The 25,081-nt window shown below is 39.8% G+C and overlaps 1 protein-coding gene across 3 annotated transcripts; it reads left to right on the top strand.

Moving 5' to 3' along the window:
* The first annotated feature begins 2,297 nt into the window (after positions 1 to 2,297).
* Positions 2,298 to 24,904, top strand: klhl24a (kelch-like family member 24a). Of its 3 annotated transcripts, none has more exons than XM_034196136.1 (8): positions 2,298 to 2,554; positions 4,329 to 4,432; positions 4,528 to 5,372; positions 7,254 to 7,438; positions 13,139 to 13,257; positions 17,792 to 17,980; positions 21,017 to 21,205; positions 21,317 to 24,904. In XM_034196136.1, the coding sequence occupies exons 2-8, from the start codon at positions 4,358 to 4,360 to the stop codon at positions 21,515 to 21,517; spliced, it is 1,803 nt and encodes a 600-aa protein (XP_034052027.1). In that variant the 5' UTR covers positions 2,298 to 2,554; positions 4,329 to 4,357; the 3' UTR covers positions 21,518 to 24,904. The 3 variants fall into 3 exon arrangements, with proteins under 3 accessions (XP_034052027.1, XP_034052028.1, XP_034052026.1); XM_034196137.1 differs by having other exon boundaries at positions 2,336 to 2,556; positions 4,319 to 4,432; XM_034196135.1 differs by having other exon boundaries at positions 2,336 to 2,554; positions 4,311 to 4,432.
* Positions 24,905 to 25,081: the final 177 nt, after the last annotated feature.

The raw sequence follows: 25,081 nt of genomic DNA on the forward strand, positions 1-25,081 counted from the left end.
CTACATTAGATGGATCAAAATGACATTTGCTATTGTCTGCCATATTTGTATTAGTTTTCATTGCAGTTACATAGCTCTTATAATACAACATGCCTAATTATTTTCTGTATGGACTGATTAACCAGTTTTTGTATGGAGCTCCAACAAGCCGTTTAGGACAGAGAGTGAATACACAGAGATGCTGTATGAGAAACCAATGTGAGTTTGGAAAATTGCACAATATAAATCTATTCTAGTACACCTCAACAATGGAATTATGATCAGTAGAAATGGCCATGACATGGGACCTTTAACATCCTTGCGGTATTCTCTGATTGCATGGTTTTGTTGTGGTAGACTCATAAAGCAGAGGCATGTACTACGAAGATGGTTCAACTTAACCTGGATATGTTTGAGTTAGCCGGTTGGCCTAATCCAAAACATACATCTCGCTAAACTGTACTACGGCGCGGATTATCAAGTGGAACGCTCAAGCCAGCCGTGTCCTCTAGTTACGTGCGCGTTCACATGAAAGGGGTGGTATTTGGGGCATTCGACCAATCACAAACATGGACAAGCGTACTGACAGCGCAGCGTGTCATACTTCCTGAATGAAAAGTCAACTATAATTAGACAAATATGAAAACTTTAAACTTTAAACATCCATGACTTAAACACTTTATCCAGGATAAAAGCCACATAGCTGCACCTGCAAGGTGAATACAAGTGTTTGAATGCGTACAACATTAACAGGTTTATGATATCACTGCTTGGTCTAAGACACGAGTGGATCTGACTTTAATTACATTTGACTCGAGTGTTTCGTCAACTTAATGTGTTGCTTAAAATAATACTTCTGCATACAGTATGTGACACGGCAAGTGTTGCACGGCCAGATACGGCTCAAGAAGCTGACTCAGATAAGGAAATATATGATAGGCTACATTATGATGTGATATGCCGCGGACTGTATTACAATTACAGTCAGTATAAAGAAACGTTTTGCTGCAACCTGCTGCTGTCTGTGCGAATCTCAGAGAGTGGTGCGGGCGAGTATCAGAGTGGTGCGCCGAGTATCAGAGTGTTACCATGGTAGTAGTGGGAGAGGGAGGGGCTGCAGTGTGAGCGTTGGAAGCTCAAATCAAGCGACTCCCTGGCTGTGTATTTCTTGTTAAATATCAGATAAACTGCTACACATACGTGACTGGCGAGGCGGTGTGTGTGGTGGGGGGGCCAACAAATATATCAGGGTGGCCATGGCCCCCCCTGCTGGCGCCACTGCGTACGGGCTAATGCTGCCCGGGCAGCCCTTTTGCCCTTTTTGGCTGACCTGCTGCCCCTCTGGAGAGAGCAAGAGGCTTTCTGTTGTGGCCGAATCAACATGATAAGCCCATAATTAGTATTGTAGCGTCTCGCTGCGATAAAACACACATCAGCGCTGTCATCTGCCACCAGTCACGTGACTTTGTTTACAATCTGACAGCTGAAAGCAAAGGACAGCCCTTAGACGTGACATCCTGCTTCTATGAAGTTTGATAATGCCTGAATGTTTCCTGTTACTTACGACACAGATAGGACCGTGCGTGTCTATAAATACATATTGCTGTGTGTACATTTTATGGTGTACCCAAGCTGTATTTTCCATAAAGAATAATAATAATAATGTTTAAAGGGTTAAATCCCCTGGGCCCTACTCACATGTTTCAAAACTGTGTAAACTGGGTCGTTAATAACATCGTGCACACTTTCAGGGAACTCATTTGGGAGCTCTGAGAAATATGTTGCAACAGGGTAAGGAAGTTGTGACATCCTTTGTTCCAAACTGAGCTCCTCCTTCATCCACCTCACCTGAGAGAGAAAAGCAAGCATGCTGCGTTCCTGTTTTCACCGTCCTCAGGGTCACGTGACAGCTATGTTTGTTGTTTGCCACAAATACATGTTTTTTTTCCATTGGATATCGATATTACAACTATATGAATACATGTCCGTCAGTCTGGCATTATGTAATAATTATATAACAAAGTGTATTTAATGATGGTTGCCTTTAGAATACACTTTCAACGTAGTGTGTAAGTGTTCTTTATGCAGTCATGTTAAAAAACGCTATATAAGTCGTATTATTTTGCGTGTATCACTTCTTGTTGTGATCTTTTCCTCCACCGAAAGCTGAGTTTGTTTGCAAACAAAGGACAGCCACGTGGAAAACGAGAGGCGTTTGGGAATTGTGTTTTTTCTATGGCCAAAAAGTAAGCGACAACTAGTATTTGAACTCAATTACCCATGATGCACCGCCAGGACCAGCTGAGTGGGTGCAGTGGGCTGGATTTTTTTTCTGCCTGACAAGTATATATGGGTTCTGTGTTTACTGTTAGCTAGTTAGATCTTTTAGCTTTTGTCACCACCAGAAAGTCACAATGTCCCGTCTACTTTGTTTGCCATAACTGATCTGGCGGCATATATTGTAAAAGTTAGTGATACACTATTTCTCAAATACAGAGTTTTTATCCATACTTTTTTTGTTTTTGTTTTGTCCACTAACTGAAGAGGAAGCCTCATCTGGAAACATCTGCTCAAGGTAAACACTTTTCTCAAAGAAGCACGTTTTAATGAGTTAGTGAGTTCTGAATCTATAAGTATTTTTGGCTTTTCGGTTTAAGTTTTGTCCTGCTGAGTAAAGCTAGTGTTTTTGTTAATAAGTATGTTGTCAAGGGGTAACGGTCGGCAGGAGGCAAGTGTCCTTTGTCTAACCAGACGGAACAGTGTGTTCTTCCTCTAAGTTACCTGGAAAAATATTATACATATGCCTATATAGCCTAGATTTAACTTACTTATCTATAATTACTACTTAAATTAAGGTGCATACTGAGATAATTCAATGCTTTAATATATATTTAAAACAACAGAAACATGTATAATGTATTATTATCTTTTCCCTTGTCAATTTATCTTACTTTACATAGTTCACAGTAAATAGTTAGATTTAAAAATGTAACACTTTAAAATATGGTTATGTTTTTTTGTATGCTATTTTTAAATGTAATATTATTTTACGTAGCCTACTCTTCAATGGGTCTTAGTCACAGATTATTTTTTATTACAGTGTTTATTTTTTTGTTTTCTTTAACTCCATTAAAAAAAAGCCTTGCAAAATGTGTATCGTTCCTGAGGATAATGTCAAAGATCAGTCTTTTGAATTCTTTTTTATTCTATCTTTCCGCGTCACACACATCTGGATAAACCTGTACTCTGGTCTTCTTACATTACATTGCATTTAGCTGACGCTTTTATCCAAAGCGACTTACAATAAGTGCGTTCGACCAACAAAATACAAACTTGAAGAAAACAGAATTATATAAGTACATCAGGTTTCATAGAGCAAAAACATTTCAAGTGCTACTCAACTGGCTTTAGATAAGACAGTCCTTTATTAGTATATAAGTGCTTTGTTAATAGTTCTATCGCTCGAAGTGGAGTCGAAAGAGATGAGTTTTCAGTCTGCGCCGGAAGGTGTGTAAGCTTTCTGCTGTCCTGATGTCAATTCTTGACTTCAGGTAGGTGCTGCTGAAGGCATAACACACGTGAATAGTCTTCCTAGGCTGGGCCACAGTTAAAAATATCCTGCGATTAATGACCTCACAGGAGGAAAGGCCAGACCTGCTGCCAACTTTAACACCGGCAGAGAGTTTAATGTGTTGATGAGATATCTTCAGGAACTTGAGAATTGGATGTCCTAAATATACACCTTTTTTTAGTCTAACTAAAGTTAATGGAACACATTGGTTGTTTGCTAAGTAGAATAATCTCTAAGGTTACAGAAAAACATGACTTACGGTTATTAGTAGCATTGACGTTGCACAATGATTATGTAGTGGCTGATAGCTTCCCTTCCCCCGCTCTCTTTCAAAACAAACCTGACAGAAATATATGAGACGCTCAACCGTCCTCTTTCCTGCCTCTGTCTCTTTGTTGTTCCATCTCATGCAAGTTCATTGTGCTGCAGGGCACAACTGTTTCGCAGCATTGATGATATAATGTGACCGATTAACGGATTTATGGTTTCATTCCTTGAAACTACTTATTGCATTAAGCCGTTATGAAAGGCATATTAACACTATCCCATGGATATTTTTTTTGGAACACGTGATTTCTGCCTCTTGCTCTGTTGTTTGTTCACTCATGGTGAATGTTCTCAATTTGTACCACAGTGATCCAATTAGGTTTTATAACTTTCTAAATGTATGAGCTATCCTCTCCTACCACATCATAGAATGCCATTATAAAAACATATACTGATATTTTATGAAAATATGTTTGTTTTTTTAATAATACAGCACTTCTCCATCCTAAAGTTAAGTGAAGGCGTTCTGAGGTGGCAGCCATGGTGCTGATTCTGGGCAGAAGGATGACCAGGGAGGACTCTGGCATCAAAGATTCACCAGCTGTCAAACGCAAGGTGCAGTTAAACACTTTATGCTTCAATTTTACCTAATTAAAGTAAAAAACGATGTCAATCTTTATACATGTATGTTGTTGTTGTTGTGTCCCAAGGTATTTGAGGTTGACTCCAAAACTTCTGCCAGCCAGGATGTCTTGGACTTCTGTTCTGGCTCATCCCACTCAGACGGCATCCTGCAGGTTTTCAATGAGTTTCGTGACAGCCGCCTGTTCACCGATGTTGTCATCAGCGTGCAGGGCCGGGAGTTCCCCTGCCACCGCGCCGTGCTCTCTGCCTGCTCCTCCTACTTCAGAGCCATGTTCTGCAACGACCACCGGGAGAGCCGCGAGATGCTGGTCGAGATCAACGGCATCCTAGCCGAGGCGATGGACTCTTTCCTCACCTATGTTTACACCGGCCGCGCCAAGATCACCACAGAGAATGTCCAGTTCCTCTTTGAGACTTCCAGCCTCTTCCAGATCTACACACTGCGTGACGCCTGTGCCAAGTTTCTTGAAGATCAGCTGGACCCTTGCAACTGCCTGGGCATCCAGCACTTTGCAGATGCTCATTCCCTGAAGCAGCTAGCCAGCCGCTGCCGCAGTTACACCATGGCCAACTTCTCAGATGTGGCTCAGCATGAGGAGTTCCTCGACCTTCGCAAGGAAGAGTTGGAAGAGTACACTGCCAATGATGAGCTGTGTATCGGTAAGGAGGAGGTGGTGTTTGAGGCAGTGATGAGATGGGTGTACCACGGTGTGGAGCAGAGGAAGCCCATGCTGAAGGCCCTGCTGCACCATGTGCGGCTGCCCCTCCTGCACCCAAACTACTTTGTCCAGACAGTGGAAGGAGACCAGCTGATCCAGAACGCTCCAGAGTGCTACCAGCTTCTGCACGAGGCCAGACGCTATCATGTGCTCGGAAATGAAATGATGTCATCCAGAACTCGTCCACGCAGGTAACTAAAATGTTGTCCGACTAGTTATGAGGAAGGTTTCTATTTTACAATGTGAAACAGGCAATAATCCATGAATCTGTTTTTTCTGGGACGAACATTTTTGGTTTGTGGAAGTAGTATGACCTTTGAAGTTCTGACAGTGCTGTGGTGCAGTCACAGGAGTGATCAATGACTGTTATCTCTGCTTTGTTATGCACCAGTTCACAAAGAAAAAATACACGTTTTTTTTCCTTTCTGACAGCTAGGTGTCTCTTTGGGTTAGAACATCTCATGTTGACAGTGATGACAGAGGTCAGCGCGATGTCAGTGATGACAGAGGTCAGCGCGAGTTTAGAGAACTTGTCTTTTTAAGCACTTAGTAGGTCATTTATCCCCCATTGTATAGCAAGAGGTTACGATATGCTCATGAACTTGGTGCTCCCGGCAGTGTTGTTGTTACATCTATGTGTGTGAATGTGTGTGTGAGAGAAAGAGAGAGAGAAAAACAGACACCCAGACATACACAAAGACATAGACAAAGTGTTTTTGTACTGAACAGACAAGTCGTCAATTGAAGGAGTCGTTCTTTTGTTGCCTTGTTTTGTAATGGAAATGATAATGAGGGAGGCAGGGCATGTTCCTACATCGACGGGTTGGCTTGAAAAAAATGAAATAATGTGATGCAAGTTATGGTAAGGAAATGTTGAGTCTTGTTTTCATGCCAGCAGGGTAACTCACCTTGCCTATGTGTTCAGTTTACGCACCTGTTCTCTTATAACCTGTTTACCAAATGTTATTTTATTAACGGTGACTTTGGAGAGTGGCCATTTGGATTAACAATATAGTAGTTAGTAGATAAAGGACTAAAGTCAACGCTGACTAAAATCATTGAATAAGATACAAAATGGACCATATGGTACCCTGCAGTAAAACAAACAACAGTACAGCTGCCTTTGTGTGTTAGACAACTCACCACAGTGCCAGCTGTCAGTTATTCAGGCAGTGAGATGTGTATTTCAGGTGTATTGTGTCAGTAATAGTATCCAGGCAGATCTGTTCAAATCAGCCAGCCAATCAGTCCTCGCATTGGAAGCTTTGTTTGCCCTGAGGGCCAAATCTGCTCCTGCTCAAAACAGATGCCTGGTTCTCCCCTTTTTGTGTTTATCGGCGCCTTTATATTCTCTTGGCAAGCCTCAAGGATGTAATTAATAACATGAGCACGCATTGCATGTACTTAAACACACATAAAACAAAATGCTCGGGGACTGCCTCATAGAACACACGCACCTGAAACAAACAGCTCTCACCTGCGCCTGACCTATATCCCATGTGGGGTAAAGTATAAAAGTAAAATATACTTTTGTTTTACATTTGTACTTACAGTGGTTTCTAGAAAGTACTGGGATTCTTTATACAGTATCCGAAAAACAAAAGAAGCTGCAGTTAATTAGCTCCCCCTGGGAAATGCCGTCATATCCATGGCATGTGTTAAACTGCCAGAGAGGAAAGCTTTGTGATTTTGGAAATTCAGCTCAAGCCTAGCCCTTCGTGTGTTTTTGTTATATTGATTGATACTTTCATTGTTAATTGAACTTTGCCTTTAAGATAAGTGTAGCTGTTTCTTTGGAAGCCATGACTCTGTTCCTGCTCTGGTACAAATTTCATTTGAAATCCCTCCTAGTGGTGACATGTTTATTTGTCTTCATAACCTTTGTATAGGCCTCAAGATACACAGTGGTTTAATTATATGATATATATTCTTTAATCTGTACACTCGTGTAATGAACTTTTAATTTAACATGCTTGTCTTGCCTTTTTACAATAGTTGAAACTGTGTTGTTTTTCCCTTCCATCTCCACATTGTTCATGTTTTTCTCTCTGCCTCACCTTGTCTGCTTTCAGGTCGACTGGCTTTTCTGAGGTGATCGTGGTGGTGGGTGGTTGTGAGAGAGTGGGGGGCTTCAACCTGCCCTACACTGAATGCTATGAGCCAATCACAGGAGAGTGGAGATCACTGGCCAAACTACCTGAGTTTACCAAGTCAGAGTATGCTGTCTGCGCCCTTCGCAACGACATCCTGGTGTCAGGTAAGAACCCACTGTTTTTGTAATAACCATTCTATGGCATTCTCCTATCTGGGCATAAAATGAACACTGAGATACACATATACTGTATAACTATTAACTGTGGCAGTTGTCAAGTTACACGTTTGATCTGTTTTTTCTTAGCATGTTGTCTTTTATTTTAATATTTTTTAGAAATAATCATAACTCATAGTTTGTTTGTATTTGACAACAAATATTTTTGGCGATTTAAAATTCAGAATGTGCAGTTAATTTAAATCTCACCTTTGTTCAAATATTGTTACCCCAATTTCTTTATATTGTTATGGTGTTGGTTGTTACAAAACCCAGTAATAGTAAAATTGTGCAATTCCTAAATAGAACATTTCACAAGCACACTCTTAAGGCAGAAGGTCGGTGTCTTTCTTGGCTTGCCATCTGATTCCCGAGTGGAGTAGAAGGAAAGGGCCGGGGTGGCTGTTTGCCATGTGTTTTTTTTACAGTGACAGCATGTTTGAGTTGAAGGAAAATATGAGAGCAACATCTGGATGCAAACTCCAGGCTCAGTGCTGTGAGAGGCTTTATTTGGCCAACTCAGTATATTCCTTCGGGCCAATCATCAGGGTCACCACCTTTTTCATCCGTTCAGCAGCTTTATACGAACTGTATGGAACAACTTTACACTCCCTTTTGTTTTCAACTCCTGCAATAAGTTGTGCTGTTATTAGCCCGGAAAAAAACCTGAATCTCACTTATTGTACTGTCATTGCTCCCTGGCAAGGCTGCTGCAGTTTTGGAGCTTAGCATGCGCCAAGTGTGGCGTAAGCCTCCTTTGTTAAAAGATGCCTAGATTTAACAAGAAATTGGAATTACGTCCTTCGTATTTCCTGATGATGTCAGGGTGAAGGAAGTTCCTGAAGCCAAACATTGAGGTTGTGTATACAAGCTGCATGTTGGATAGAGGCCAAGGAGGCTTTGTTTTCTTTTGTACTTCTTTTTTTTGTGTGCAATAGTTACTGAGAATATGCATTGACAGTAACTGCTCATGCTCAGACATGTTTTGAATGAGCTACAAAACATTACTGGAGAATAACGGAGGTTAAAAGATAAAGAGGGGAGATAAGAATTAAAGGGATGAAAAGAGAAAAAAAAGTTCTCTCCTTACTCCAATAGTGTGCAAGTGTTTGCTTTTTTATGCTCTTAGTGTGCCAAGTCCTCGTGTGCTCTATCAATCTGCCCTCAAGCGCTGCCTGGAATAGTCAACATACCCTTTCCCCTTGTCTCCGTGTCTCACACACATCCATACTGTACACACAACTGCTTGATAGCATATTAGGATCTCCATTGACCCACTTCCTTCCTTTTATAACACATCACATATAATCCCCTTTTCTCAATTTTATTTTTATCTGGCACTCTCTCAATCACATTCCCACACACACATGGATTCTCTCTGTCTGCCTGTCTGCCCCTCTCCTCATATTGGGAAATGGTGCAAATACTTTGGAGAGCCTTCAGTCTCCAACACAGCTGCAGTTAGCTGTGGTCTTAAAGAGGATGTGGCTCAATTGAGCACAGTCAGCATGATTTCAATTATAATCTGATCTCACACAATAAATCAAGCTTGGTTAAAACCCCAGATTCATTTAATTAAATAAAGGTTAACCATGACATTAAACTTATTATTATTACTTACTTATTATAATTATTTACTCTTATTTGATAACCACTAATAAATTAAACGTTTTGTAAAAGGACAAGTAATAATGTATCATGGCCAAGTACATTTCTGACCCCCTTACCCAACAAGGCAATGAAAAAAAAAACATTCATGTTGAACCCTGAAATAAAATAAATGTTTCTGTTTGCTACACATTGAATGTACCACATATTTTCTTATCAGCTAATCAGCAGCAAATGCCTCACACATTACAGAGCGGTCCATGTCACAGGTAGCCTGACAACAGGAATGTGACAACATACTGAGCTGTAAGAATGAGTCAATCTCATAAATCTTTGTTGGACTTCCCAATAACACTGCTTCTTCTTCTAAGAACAGTGATTACGGAAGGACATATTTGTTGAGAAAGGACCGCCTACAGTACTACTTATTTTAATGATCTTTCCTTGTGTTCAAGGCTCTGTTTGAAGTTGTTCGTCCTTTGTCAATGAGTTTTATTTATGCAAATATTTGAAAACAGAAGCCTTGGGGGCAGCAGACTGTCTGTCTCTTGTACTATCCAGCAGATTATCGAGCAGACATTTGCGACTAACTTCCTTCCCATGGCTCCTTCTGTCTGTCTGCTACTGTGTAATTTGAATGGAGGCAACATTAACACAGGCCTACCACCTGTCCTCTCTGTCACTCAACTACAGAAAGAAAAAAACTGCTTTTTTGCATGTGAATACAAAAGAGGCCAAGAAGCCTTTTGTTTAAACCTGCAGGCTTTCTTTATGCCTTTATCTTTGCCCCATATAACCACCCACCAGTGTCAGGACAAAAAAAACACCCAATGGCAAGATGCAAACACAACAACAACAACAATGTGATGATGAATGGTTTTGCATTGTCTAGGACATATCATGTCTAAATTGATGTTGTTCAATAGGAAACTTTTCTTCTCTAAAGGGCAGCTTAAGGTTTTGACCTTAGGGGTGTTCTTATTAATTTTGATCATCTATATTCCATTGACTGATACCGCCACCATGTGATCAATTTAAGTCCCAGTGTGAAATAACACAGATTGTCACTGACTTCTTTGTTTATGTGCTTTAGTCTTGTTGGTTTCCATTCTACATCCTGCTCCAAGATTGTTTTCTTTTGAACTCAATGTTTCATAAAAACCATCAGATAACTGCTATCAGATCTAAAAATAGTGCATTCGTCTCAATCGTTCACTTACTCTTTAAATGGCTTTTACATAATGTTACATTTTCCTTTTCAACCTACATTTAAGGAAGTTTCCTTAGGTCTTGTCTGATTTACCTACATTTAGTCATGTCTTTGTCTGTCAGGGTTAAAAGTTAGCTTTTGTTGCCCTGTTTGGATTTTCCTTTGGTCTGTGAAGAACCAACAGACATGCATGCCAGAGAGAGACGGGTACATGTCAGGGCTATTGACTGGGTCACACTGTAAGCTATTTGAGTGCCTGTTAATATTATCTCTTCATCTTCTTAAGGTGCATGTTTACCCAGAGACAACAGGTGATAGTCAGTCAGACTGCAGTTGTAGAAATGCTGTGGCTCTATTTGGTACAAAAGGACCATCGTTTTTTTTAATCAATCAATCAACAACTTTATTAATCCCGCAAGGGGCAATTGGTTATGAGCAGCAGCTTATGTCATGTACACAGGCAGGAACATACAAGGAAGAAAACACACAGATACACCCGGGAGCACAGATGTGGATAATTCCAATTTACACGATAAATAGTTCAAAGCATCGCAATAATAAATAAATAAATAAATAAATAATCAAGTTAAAAGCTTTTTCAAGAATTTAAAAGTTTGAGTGCAGAAGGGATGAATGATTTAGAAAAGCGATTAGTCCTTTGAGCAGGTAGAGCATATCTTCGCCCTGATGGCAACAGACGAAATTCATGTGAAAGAACATGACCTGGAGAGTTAAGAATGCTCTCTGCTTTACGCTGAATCTGTTGGTTACAGAAGGAATTGAAGTCTCTCTGTTTCACGCCGATGATCTTGGAGCAGGTTTTAACAATGCTGTTCAGGCTGTCCCTGTCTTTCAGTGTAAGGCTATGGAACCAGCAGATAAAAGAAAAACAAATAAGGCTCTCAATGAATGCTTGGTAAAAACGACAAAGAATGAAGGGCCTGACAGAGAAAGAGTTCAGTTTGCGAAGAAGGTGCATTCTCTGCTGACCCCGCTTCACGATACACTCAGTATTCACATCAAATTTGAGGTGGTCATTGAAAATGGTGCCCAAGTATTTGTATGATGTGACAATTTCTACCTTGTCATTGTGTATGATGCACTCCTTAGGAACATCCTTGTGATGTCTAAAATCAATGATCAATTCCTGGGTTTTAGAGACATTTAAATCCAGAAAACTGTCATCACACCAGGAAATAAAATCGGCAAGAGCACCCTCGTGGCCTGATTCTGAGCCGCTAAGGAGGGACAAGAGGGCGGTATCATCAGAGAATTTAACCAAGTAGCTGTTGTCTTGCATGCTCCTGCATTTATCAGTGTACATTATAAAAAGTAGGGGCGAAAGAACGCATCCTTGAGGCGAGCCCGTGGAAGTGATGACAGAGTCAGAGAGGCGTCCATTGACAGACACCTTCTGCTCTCTATTAGTTAGAAAGTTTAAAATCCATAAAACAAGTTGATCGGGCAGTTTAAAATGACATAATAGGCTCTCCACCAGGAGATGCGGCTGCATTGTGTTAAATGCTGAAGAAAAGTCAGCAAACAAAAGCCTGGCATGGGCTTGTGGCTTTTCAAGGTGTTTGTGGAGGGTGTGCAGTATAAAAAGCTTTGCATCCTCTACGCCTCTCCCTGCCTGATACGCAAATTGTAGTGGATCAAGTTCACCACCTATTACTGACATGACAAGGCCTTTAACCATTTTTTCAAACATTTTCATTACCAATGACGTTAAAGCCACCGGTCTGAAGTCGTTTAGGACTTTAGGATGAGGCTTCTTAGGGATGGGAATTACAGTTGAGGATTTCCACATATCAGGAATTTGGCTATTCTCAAGTGACAGTTGGAATATATGCTGGAAAACACCACAGAGTTCGCTAGCACAATACTGGAGTGTCCGCCCACAAATATGGTCAGGACCTGGGGCCTTCCTAATATTGACTCGTTTTAAGAGATTCCTAACATCATCCTGTTCAATGACTATGTCTGAGATAGGTGAGAGAGACTCTCTAAGGGTTGAGGTGTTTATGGAGAAATCATTTTTCTCGAATCGAGAATAATCGTGTGTTTGCTATAGAAATGATGAACAAACCGAAAGTCCACACCTCTACATTCATTAGGAAACACAGATTAATGTTTAAGTGTGTCTTTAGTTTTAGTTTAGTTTATTTATTTATAGTGTCGTGGACAGTCCCCATCGATGAACTGTCACAAAAACAGTAAATGGTGCAGCTTTAGCCGACATGGCTAATTTCCAGCTGTTGTCCCCGGCCAGATGGTAATAGACACCCTTAAAATTACAATATATCACATAATATATAACAGCATTAGTTATAAGAAAATATATAAAATAAAATAAAAAGGAGGAAAGATAAGTAGATACCGGTGTGAGGATAAAAGAGAACAATAAACAACACACGTTACTATATACAGTACATGTCACATATAGCACATCACAATCACATAACAGAAACGAGGGGCAACATCCATGATCACAACATGTAACACAACATGTAACACAACATGTAACACTCACGCCATACTCAACACAGACTAGTGTGTGCAGGTGTCTATGCATATCTTAAATGTGCCAATCTTGGTTTGAACTCTCAAGACCCAAATTCAGATACATCATGTCCAGTTAGGAGATGAGTATAACTAAACACACAACGCTGGCTGTTAACCAAGAACAGTCCTGGTTTATTTTGAAACGTTTTATTATATTAGATCAACTGGATCACAAATGACAACAACAACAATCAGAGCTGTCTAGTGCTAAATGTTTTGTCCTGACTATTCACTGTCTTGCATTGGTTGTCCCTTGGTGCTTTCAGGTGGTCGTATCAACAGCAGGGACGTTTGGATGTATAACTCCCAGCTCAACCTGTGGATCAGAGTGGCTTCTCTTAACAAAGGCCGTTGGAGACACAAGATGGGCGTCCTACTGGGGAAGGTAAGCAGGAAGCCTAAATCTGGATCTATGCATCTCCATCCGGATGCATGGATACCTTAGCGTAGATGCCTGTGATGTAGGAAGTAATTCAGTTCAGATTTCACTCCTTAGCACCTTCATCAAACTAGATAACTATGTAGTATGTTATCAGGCTTTCTTGTATACCCAAAAGTAATCCTGCTTCTCATTTCCTACATGATATAGAGCGACTATGATTTATAGAAATTCTGAGCCATCAAAACTAGCCAGTCACAATTTAGGCAGTCTTCACTCACTTGAGGTTGTGATATTTGAACTCAGCACTAATCCGCGAAAACTGTTTCTACTCATCTGCTGTTACTATTTAAAGTCTCTAGTACAAAGCCAAGAGGACATTCTTGTTTGAGGGCAATGGAAGTTTAGTGGACGTGTGCCAGCACCTCACACTTCCAAGTTGAGGTCTATCTTAGTCTACTCATATCATAATCAATGTGGCTCTGCCATACTGTAAGCCTGGAGTGGCTATAGATAGCTGTAAGAAACCCTGATAACCCTGTAAACACACACTGGATTTGAATATACTTACTCTGTAAATATGTACAGTACAAGGCTCTTCCTTTTCCTACAGCATGCTGCATTCTATTTACAAGAAAGGAAACTCTAGTATTATTAGTTGGAATTACTGTATTTTTCACCTTAAATGTTAACCTCATGTTGTGTTTGCAAATGCTCTTAAACGAGTACTAGTCTGTTTTTATTGCATGGCATTCACTTCTGTCTTTAAAACGCGGTTGTCTGGACTATCTTTGTGTATAACAAATGTTGACCACTTGAAAAACAATGATGTGGGTACCTCACGCAAGATTTTGAACTGTAATTATCTATTATTATGGTTGCGTAAAGAAGAACGGCCGTTAATTTATTGTTTAATGCAGGCAGACAATTTCTATTGTTTTGTTTTAAAGCAAGCATGACCAGATGACTCACGCTCACACACACAAACTCATGTGTATGCTTTAGCTATCATCACGTGTACACACACACACACTTGTAAACACATAAAAAGAACACGGGCACAAGTACAATTATTCTTGGAAACCTTTGGGCTCTAACAGAACGTTATTTACTTTGTCAGAAAGAGCCTCATCTTTTGGGAATTCTGCAAATATATTTTAATAAAGATTGAAAGCTCTGCTTGTGGAAAATCTGTATTGGATTGTTCCAAACAATGCTTAGTTGCCTTGCCCCAGAAAGAACAAACACATGTGCGTGCATGTGCAAACTACACAAAGGTCCTCCACAACAATGAGGTAATCATCTGGGTCACACTCTGCCAGTCAGTGATTAACTCTGAAGTGAGTCATGTTAGAATCAAAACAAGATAGACCAAAATGAACTGCATCATTGTCAAAATGACCATGCGTCACTAACAACATAACAGAGGCAGCGATACATGTGTAGTGCTACACTGCATAAACACATTTGTATCCCTTCCTTAACAACACCTTCTTCTTATATTATTTTCTGCGACCACTCTCTGTATTTGTCCAACACGTGGCTCTGTCTTCTCCTTTTTCCTCTTCTCATATTGTCTTCTTTCTGTCTGTCACAGAGGTATTTTCCGTTGTATTCAACCTAGTTCTGTGCTATTGTCTCACCTCATGCCCTTCTTTATTTCATTATTCCTCTGAACTCTGTGGTAATCATTCCATTTAAGTTCTTTTTATCTTTTTTCCAGTTTGATCTGGAACGCTTTTGGTTATGTTTCCAGGTTATCTCAAAATCATAGGGTATCTTTTTTCACACCATTCTTCCTCCTCCTCCTCCTTCTCCTGAGTTTGTACACACTCATTTCCTCTTTTGATGTGCAGCACTTATGCTTCAGTTGGAATGGAGAAACAAGGCTGAGGGTTGTCAACAAGCCTGTATAACAGGGGTGCCCAACCAGTCGATCGCGATCGACCGGTCGATCGCGGGGAGATTCCCAGTCGATCGCGAGATGTGTCTAAAAATAGAACAACAATATTCTGTTTTATCGTTAATGTCCTATAACATAATCTTCCTGTGCCAGAATAATGCACTTGAACGCATCAAAGCTTTGTGATTGGCCGGCTAGACCCCATGTGTCGGGGCGTGGCTGGTCGGCAGTGGGCACTATTTCGCTGAGGTTGTCCGTGTCAACAGGAGTGACAGTCCGCACACACACAAGACCGCAATTATGGCAGAAGCAAAAAAGCCCAAAATATATAATTTTCACTCCGAGTGGGAGGATGATTATTTGTGTATCTATTCCAATTCAAAGTCCATCTGTCTCATCTGCAATGCGAGCGTGGCTTTATCGAAGAAGGGTAATTTAGGAGCGGCATTTCAAAACAGTGCACAAACGCTACGAGACGGAATTCCCTCCTAATTCTGCCCTACGCTCCAAAAGGGGAGGGGCCTGAAAGGACAGCTAAATGCACAGCAGTCCATTTTCACCAGGCCCAACAACAAGAGCAAGGCTGCTACCATAGCATCTTATCGTGCCGACGCGCTTTTGGGGGACAGTACAAATAACAGTAGCATTTCAACAGGTTTTTGATATAATAAAAACTCAAGTTAGATACCGTTATTAATCAGCTGTAAGTTTTAGTTTGTTTGAACTTATTCATTATAATTATTGTACAAAATGGTATAAGAATGCAAACTTAAATTGATTATAGTCTATTATCAATTCAGGTTAAGAAACTAGTGTTGCTTGCATCCTATTTTAAAGGCATTTATTTTTATAATCTACTAAAATGCAACAAAAAAAGGGTTTTATTCTATTAATTTTGTCTTTTTTATTGCACTTTGGCAGCAGATTCCTGTGTAGCTTCAGATCTGAGTTGTCTTATTACTATAGTAAGCCTAATTTTAATGGCAAAGAAAGGGTTCAGAGTCTTTTCTTTTTCCTGTGTCATATGTGGCAGCACTGTTCAATGTTTCTTGAAAACATTACCCACTGTAGTATGTGACGTGTGAATAAACTCCAACTCTGTATCAACAACACTGTTGTGTAACTTCAGTTAAATACTTGTATGTGTGTAGATTAGAAAGAGCAGGTAAGATAAAGGATCTGCAGTATTTTATGGAGTATTAATCGTACAAAAGTCAGTTTTATACAAGTAGAAGTGTGTATTTACCTGGTAGTTTACCTGGTCAGTAATGGCTACGTCTCTCTATTTGGACTGGTAGATCTCGGCAGACTGGCAACTTTAAAAGTAGCTCTCGGTTCAAAAAAGGTTGGGCACCCCTGCTGTATAAGGACCATGTATGCTTGTTCAAGCTTTCGTGCAAAGAACCTCAGTACTGGCTTGCACTAACTCATTATTCAAACAATTTGCATACTCAGTAGACAAATCGTATATTTTTGGTTTTTCATGCTCAAATATGCCCACGTTTATATCTTACCTTATGTGAAGACCTTAAATAACCTATATCTAGATATACCTTGTGACTACCTTAAAGTTAAACCTAAAGAGATAGCAGAACAAGATCACACACACTCCTCAGTTGTCTTGTTGGACTGGGCCTGTTTCCATGGAGTAGAACAAACAATCTGCTAAAATCAACCCATTTCAATTTGTCCAGTGAATGTAGAAACACAGAAACGTTCATGAAGGTGTTTTAATCTGTATCAATTGACAGTTTAAAAAGGGGGTAGTTCGATCAGTTAGCCCAGGTGTCGAATGCAAATATGCCATGTCCCTCATCCACTTCCGTGTTTTTGTTCCTTATTTTTTCCTCCATCTCTCTTTGTGTCTTTGTTCCTCTCTTCTCTCTCCGCCTCTCTCCTTTTCACCTCTGTACTTGTTTATGCTTCAGATTTTGTGGAGACAGGAACAGCCTGAAGGGTTTCTGTTGCATAACACTTGTCTGTTGATGAGCATTTGCTCTTGAAACATGATCTCCTTCCAGCCATTGAGGAAGTAGAAGTTTTACATACATCTTTTCCTTCCAGTTTTGTTCCTCCATCCTTCATGCCTCATGTTCACATTTTGCCATTCATTGCGCTCCAGGGGATAGTTTTACAAAGGCATTTGTTACTGTAGGCCTATATGAGTACATATCTTGCGTCAATACAATTCTCCAGATTGTGATGCTTTAACTTCCAGTAAGATGTGTGTTTTTGTTAGAGGCTCAGATCTCATTATCCAGTAAATGAAATGGGACCACATTTAATCAACCAACTTAGAACATTTAGTTTATAGACTGACTTTACAACGGGTTATCATTTTGAATTGTAAATTATAATGGGAATTAACAGAATATCACAGAATATCAATAACAGTTATCTTCCATCTACACCGGATAGACTGGTTCTCTATGTGCTGACGATGAAGCTATTGTTGATACTGTTGAACTAGTAAGCTATAATATAAACTCTCTTATACTGAAAGTGACGTGTTTATGTGGTGTATGTTCAAAAGTATATCACACCTAAACACAACTCATAACTTTTAATAATCATGCTCTGTGTGGTTCCCAGGCAGTCATTTCCACTCCGCTAATCTGAATGTGTGTCTTCCCTCAGGTATATGCTGTTGGTGGCTACGATGGGCAGAGCCGCCTGAGCAGTGTGGAGTGTTATGACTCCTTCTCTAACCGCTGGACTGAAGTGGCTCCCATGAAAGAGGCGGTCAGCTCTCCGGCCGTGGCCAGCTGTGCCGGCAAGCTGTTTGTCATAGGAGGAGGACCTGACGACGAGACCTGTTCAGACAAGGTGCGAAACAGATGTGTTCTGCCCCAACTACACACTTATGGCGCGTTTCCACTGCAGGCCTCGCTCGGTTTGGTTAGGCCTTATTAGCCTTTAGCTATTAGCTGCGCTTCCATTACAGTTTAGGAACTGGGGCAGTTACTATAGTAACGCAGTGTAGGCGGAGCCGTGACGTCATCTTCAATGAGAGCCCCAGAAAAACAACACAGCCGTTAGCTCTTAGCACTCAGAGCTCACAGCTCCTCATATCTGTTCAGAAACTAGACAAAAGTTAAACAAGTACAAACCACAGACTGCCTGTGTCATGGCGAATACAGTCGCTGGTTTATTTATGGCTGTATAGGCCGTTGTTGTGAGTGTGGACGGTCGGAGCATATATAACGTTAGCTTAGCCAAGCTACATTTAGAAAACACGCATTTTAAAAGGGTTTTTCGCCTGCCGTCTGTCTGCAGACTTGTCAAAGCATTAATTCATGGTTTTTACTAACCGGTATCAGTATGTTGTTACTTCGGCATCATTTTGAAACGTGTATTACAATTAAATCACGGTCAAATATGTTCATCTTGTTGTAGCCCCCTTTCCAGCGATTCTCTCTCTAGTTTAGCATACTCAGCCTGGTTGTTCCTGGCCCTAGAACCACGATTTAGTCGGGCCAGAAAAAGGTGAAAAAGTAGCCCCGGGCCAAAACTAGGCCAAGTGGAACCGCAACCAAAAACGGGCCCCGCACGGTTCGGCACGCTTAAAGCGAGCTACCCGCTGCAGTGGAAATGCGCCATTAGGCACACACTGATGACAAGTGAGGTAGGGTGAGTTGCCCTAATGTGGGACACGCCCTAATGTGGGACACCTAAGCTCAAATGGGTGTAGGTCTTCCGCAAACAAATGAGAGTCAATGAAACTACGGGTTAACACAAGCTGTGATGTCATGCGATCAAAATCACATGACTTCTCAAATATCCAATCACAGATGAGGGTGGAAAAACCTTTAAACAGGAAGTACCATGTGTGAAGACCACCCAATTGTCAATGACATAGCGTTTTGACACATTTAATGTTACGGTTTTAAATTTCGTATAAATAAAACAATCTTGCAAATTTTTATCAGGATGTGTTTATGATATGTTTGTTCATCAGAACATATTATAATATGGTGTAAATATACTCTACATTTCAATCAAATGTTCCATTGTCCCACTTTAGGAAACATGTTTCGCAAAGTGGGACAGTATGATTTGCCTAATGTGGGACAGGTCTAAAAGGGGCATGGATTGTGCAAGAGCAATGGTTATTTACAGGGCTTTAGTCTTCTAATGCAGTATTTTAGATATTTAAGGTGAAGGGCAAATCATATTAAATAATTGGGGGTGGCTGCATCTCTGTTAAAATGGTATGACAAAGTCAGAGATAATATTAGGGATTAATGTCTGAGTTTAAGAGATGGCAATTAATTTAAGCCCAAATATTCATAGTAATTTAATAAATCCTTCCAACACACATTGTAAAAAATAGCCTAAGTTAAGAAATCATTCCAATATGTGCTATAGGTCAGTAAAAAAAAAAACACACAGTGTAAAAGGGGAGTGATTAGTCGAATATGCATAAATAAAAAAGAAAGAATGTAGACTAAGATAAAGATAGGAGAGAGGAGTTTATCAAATATGTGTTATTGGTTGTGAGCATATTCTAATGGTTTTTGGATTATTGAAATATATACAGTTCTGTTTCATATGAGTGTTGAGAGCTGTATCCATAAATCTCTTAATTTTGCCCTCAAAGTGCATCAGATTGATGCATTTAACTTCAATTTAAAGAAAAACATCTTCTGTTGTAAAAACAATAACATTATAAATAGTAACATAGCTGAACATGGTATTGCACATTTAGCTTTGAGTGTTACTGAGATATTTTTATTACATGAATTAAGGTGACTGAGGCTTTTTAACATATACTTTTCAGTGTCCCACATTTTGCACAGAACTGTCCCACATTAGGAAAAGCAGATTGTCTGAGACAACTTGGCACTAAGAGTACTTATATGTCTACCATTTATTTTATGAGTGTAATATCTGCATTTTCTCTTTTGGTTTGATTAGGACACATCCTGGGGATTTCAGAATGGTACTTGATGTTGATTTATTGTATCGGCTTCATATCGCAAAATATTCCCGAAGTCTGAAATGCAAAAAATGTCCCACATTAGGGCAATTCACCCTACTTTTTGTCTCAACTTGCTAGTTTTCAGTTATTATACCTTGGAGATGCAGGTTATGTGGACTTTTCAGTGAGTAGTCTGAACAAGAATGACATGTTGGTCAAGAGAGGTATATACTAAACTGGGCAGTGCTACAGATGGGCCAACACATTATAAGCATTATTTCCTTACAGGCCTATCCCTGAAAGGAAAATGCTTAATAAAATAAAGCATCCTGAGTCACCAGTCATGACTAAACTTTTCTGAGGTAAAAACCAGGAATGACAGGCTTAACTGAAATAGTTTCATTATGTTTTGATTGACAGCCATGATGCTGATAATAAACAGGAAGAACGTTGAATTTGCTTCTATTGAGGTTAAGGTTCCTGTGTAATTTATGTATTCCTTGGAATAGCTGTTCTTGTATTTTCACGCCAGAGAACACACATCTACAGGCTGAAAAGAGTTGACCTAACATGGCTGACTATTTGTACCTGGCTCCACGTGGACTAGAGTTCATGCTGACTCAAAATCCCTAAAGCGACTTATCTCTGGAGTCTCCTAACAGCGTCATACCCATCGATCCAGTACTTTGTCTGTTGAAGTGTGTTGTTTGCTGCAGTCCGACACAAAGCTGTTTGGAAGTAGGCTATTTTCAAGTGATGTGGGTGAGAGAATGCTTGGATTGTATGCAAACCACACAGAGCCAAACTTATGTCAGCCCACAGAACAAACTAAAGAGAGTAAAACCACAGAAAGAGCTACAAATATTTCAGTTATTTCTGTGTCCCTTTCTTCTACCAGAATAAAACCCACCTAACTACATGTAACTAACTGTATGTCACAGGTTCAGTGCTATGATCCAGAGGCAGACTCTTGGTTACTGCGGGCCAACATCCCCATCGCTAAGCGTTGTATCACAGCAGTGTCCCTCAACAACATGATCTATGTGTGCGGTGGTCTCACCAAGTCCATCTTCTGCTACGACCCCATAGAGGACTACTGGATCCATGTGGTTCACACCTTCAGCAAACAGGTAACAGATTCAATGCAGATACTAAGAACTCCAGGAACAGACGGTTTTAACTCACCTCAAAGTATTCTTTAAGAGCCGCAACCTTACATTTCTGCCTCTCTTTTGCTTCAGGAGAGCTGTGGCATGTCAGTGTGCAACGGCAAGATCTTCATCCTTGGTGGGAGAGGGGAAAATGGCCTGACAAGCGACACCATCCTGTGTTACGACCCGTCATCGGGCATCATCACAGGAGTGGCCGCCATGCCACGGCCGATCTCCTACCATGGCTGTGTCACCATCCACCGCTACAATGACAAGTGCCGCAGGCCCTGACCATGAACAGGCAGAAACACAGAAACACACACTAAAGAACTTAAACCCTTCAAGTTCACTCTAAGCACAACACACACACACAAACACACGATAACATACTTGTTTATAACAGGCCCACTTTGTCCATTTTACCACTACCACACATTTATTTTCCCACAGCATCGTGTAGCAATACTTCTGGTTACTCATGGTGGTGCTGTGAATCTTTTGCAGTTGTGTATCAAAGTTAAATCCAATCTGTAGAAATTAACATGGGTTGATGAAGAGTTGTATATAACCTGAGCTAAAGTGGAGTCAGACCAACATGGCAGGTGTGCCTTGCATTAAGAGTAACTGCACATTGTTGGGAATTAACAGATCATAAATGATAGAAGTAAAGGCATTTGATTATCATAAAGGTAAAATAAATAGAAACAACTATTTTATTGAAAATGTTGTGAGTACATTTTAATTTGAGATTAATGTCTAATCCTAGGAATTGTGTTTCTGTGGTAAAACAATTATAAACTCAATTATTTAAGAAATAAAGTAAAGTCACTTATTTGCTTCCATAATTGCATTTTTGGTGGATTCAATTAATGGGCGACAATGTATTATAACATTATTCAGTTAATTAATAATCATTTATTTAATTACAATAGTGGTTACAAGTATTTTAACAGTTTGAAACTGATCTACCCCACCCTGTGCTTTTATTACTGTGCAAAGTAACCTCATCCTGAGATTTCTGATGAGCTGAATTTAACTCAGGTTGTGCTGATGAACAAAAACCCTAGGGCAAAAAAAAAATAAATTGCCCTGACAACAATGAGCCAAGAATTATCTACCTGCAGCAGAAGAAATATTTGTTGACTAACAAATCAAAGATCAAAGGCTTTATTTGTCATATGCACATAGTTTTGTCAAAGAAAATCTTGAGTCTCAAGCTCCTCCAATAGTGCAACATTCAATATTCTTAAAGGTCCCATGTCATGGCCATTTCTACTGATCATATTTCCATTGTTGAGGTCTACTAGAATAGATTTAAATTGTGCATTTGTTGTTGATTTGGGTGTTCACATGTCACAGAACCCAGGAAGCAAACAATGGAAAATTAGAAATCTCCAATGAGGCGTTCTGGGGCAGCATAGACAGGTCTTTTCTGTGTTAGAGCTTTACTCCCTACAGGTTGTACTTTGAGGGTTTTTGACTCTGCAGACCGTTTACATGCATAAAAACCTTCATAACACACAAGGGGACGGGTAATAACCGGAAAAGCATGACATGGGCCCTTTAACTAAGTTGGCCAGGTCAGATACTGTATAACCATGTACCCAATGCACTCCATGCAATCCTTCAGAACAGTAGGCCTACAGCATGGTATCGCACTCCCTTTTTTTAACTCCTTTCTTGATACTTAAAATGACCTTGATAAAAATGTGGTAAACAGTCAGTCAGCTGCTCTTCCACGGTATCAGTGGTTACAAGGTAAAGAGAAGAGATCAAATGTGGACACTGAACAAAAATATTGGAATACAGCCACTGTTGTCTCTGCCCTCTTGTTTCCTTGTTCACTTCCCGTGTGCATTTCCCTTCTCCTCCAGCTGTGTCATCACCTCAAACTTCGGTGTTTTCTTTTTTGTTTTTGCTCTATTTTAATTATTATTACATTCATTACAGACTGTTTTATTTTTTAAATTATCTTAAGTTATACTTGTTTGTTTTTTTTACAATTGGATTTTTACTGTATTTTGAGTAGCTTTAGTGTGTGTTTTTCATATCAATGTTTGTTCATTGATGTACTTGGTGTATGGGTGTTTTTTTTAGATGTGAGAAGCCTTTGTAGATCAAACTCAAAGACTGCTCTGAATAAGTGGTGTGCATGCTGGGTATGTGTGTGTGTATGTGACTTTTACGACTGAGTCTAAATGTGTAGGAGCCAAAAAGTATATCAATGAGTGTTAGTGTAAGCATCACACGACTAACACTGATGGTCACACTTCTCACCTCTGCACTTACATGTAAAGATGTAATTTGGGGTACCTGTAGGTATGTCAAAGTGTGCATGTGTGTATTTGTGTTTACTGGTAAGCTTAGGAGGTGTGTGTAGCAGTGCTGCACTCCACACAGGGAGAGGGTTAAGAGTTTTGAATGGGACGTGTTTTGAATGATGTGGCTCACGGTGAGTAAAAGTCACCTTTTACTATAGTAGGTGTTAATAGACAAGAGATATTGCTGTGAATATAACTTTATTATGTTTTCTTTGTGTATTTAAATGTGCCTCTTTTTTGGTTGCATATTACGTTTTCTCGTAACTGAGGGCCCCAATAGTGCACTTAAATGTAGAACCTTAAGCCAATGATTTCCTTTTTGTTTTACTGTATCAGTAAATGTTCTTTGCTTTCATGTGACGTATGTGAGAGACCAGAAGGGAACCTTTAAGCTCCTCTTGTTAGCCATTACCTGCTAAATCTCTGATGAAAAAACACAATAACTGCTACAATAGAACAATGTCAAGAGTCAATAAGAGATCTTTGGCTTTACATTGGAGGTTAAAAGGTTGGTTGTTTCTCACAATACAGAGAGTGTTCTTCCAACTGTCACAATGGCAAAAGCCATCCTCCAGGCGTTATCTCTAATGAGCGCAACATAAATATAGGTTGTAAAGAAACATTCTCAGGCCTGCCCACAGTCCTTAGGTAACTTAACTGTACTGAAGGGTGACTCCGGAGACAAGAGGACATTTGGGGGTAAGAATGTGGTAGCGCAAAAGAGTCAGAAGGAGTTAAACAAATGGTAAGTGAGGGAAATAATTTGAGTGTGTGTGCGTCACACATAACAACACTATATGTTGATTTATTGATTTTCATTATTTTCTATGTAGAGGCCTCTAAACATTGTTTACTTTGATAAGATTGTTCATTGTTCTTATCAATTGATCTGTGTTTCTTTCATTTTGATTGTTGTGGACAAGAGAAATATTTTGATTCCCACATGCAAAAATGGCATACCAACTCAAACCCCCAAAAGCGGACTGTTAAAGTTGAGTGATGTATTTTAATATGAATGTAGTTATAAACCAAAGTGGATTAGATTCAAGCACAAAGGTTACTTTGTTGTAAAATGGCAATGGATAAACAATGCTTGCATGCAAGGTGGGGGGCTTGAGTTTGTTGAATAATGCCCGATGTGCCTTAATTAAAAAGAATGACGAGTGGGGTATTTAATGATATCATTTTGATATAAATTGTCCTTATTGATGTATGATGTGATATTTTAACACCATTTATTCCTCAGACGCTCTTTGTTCAACTGCGAGAACGTTTTTGTAAACTGCATAATGTTGAAATGTAATGGTTGACTTGTGTAAGAGAAACATCAATAAAGTGTTTTCTTTCCGTATCACTACTTGTGTCCTGACCAGTTTTGTTCTGTATTTGAATGCGTTGTCAAATGATAATGGTAATGTAGATTATCTTCATGACAGCTTTCAATATTAAGCTAAGAGGGATGTCCTGATAATAGATTTTCTGTGAAAGAAATCAGAAGATCGAGATGAAAAACAGGATGTAATGAATGAAGTTG

This window comes from Gymnodraco acuticeps, unplaced genomic scaffold (assembly GCF_902827175.1).
Source record: "Gymnodraco acuticeps unplaced genomic scaffold, fGymAcu1.1, whole genome shotgun sequence".
NCBI classification, from domain to species: Eukaryota; Metazoa; Chordata; class Actinopteri; order Perciformes; family Bathydraconidae; genus Gymnodraco; species Gymnodraco acuticeps.

Coding starts and splice junctions, on each gene's coding strand:
- klhl24a (XM_034196136.1), top strand. CDS start 4,358: ATGGTGCTGATTCTGGGCAGAAGGATGACCAGGGAGGACTCTGGCATC. Junction 5,373..7,253: donor TCCAGAACTCGTCCACGCAG/GTAACTAAAATG, acceptor GTCTGCTTTCAG/GTCGACTGGCTTTTCTGAGG. Junction 17,981..21,016: donor ACGAGACCTGTTCAGACAAG/GTGCGAAACAGA, acceptor TGTATGTCACAG/GTTCAGTGCTATGATCCAGA.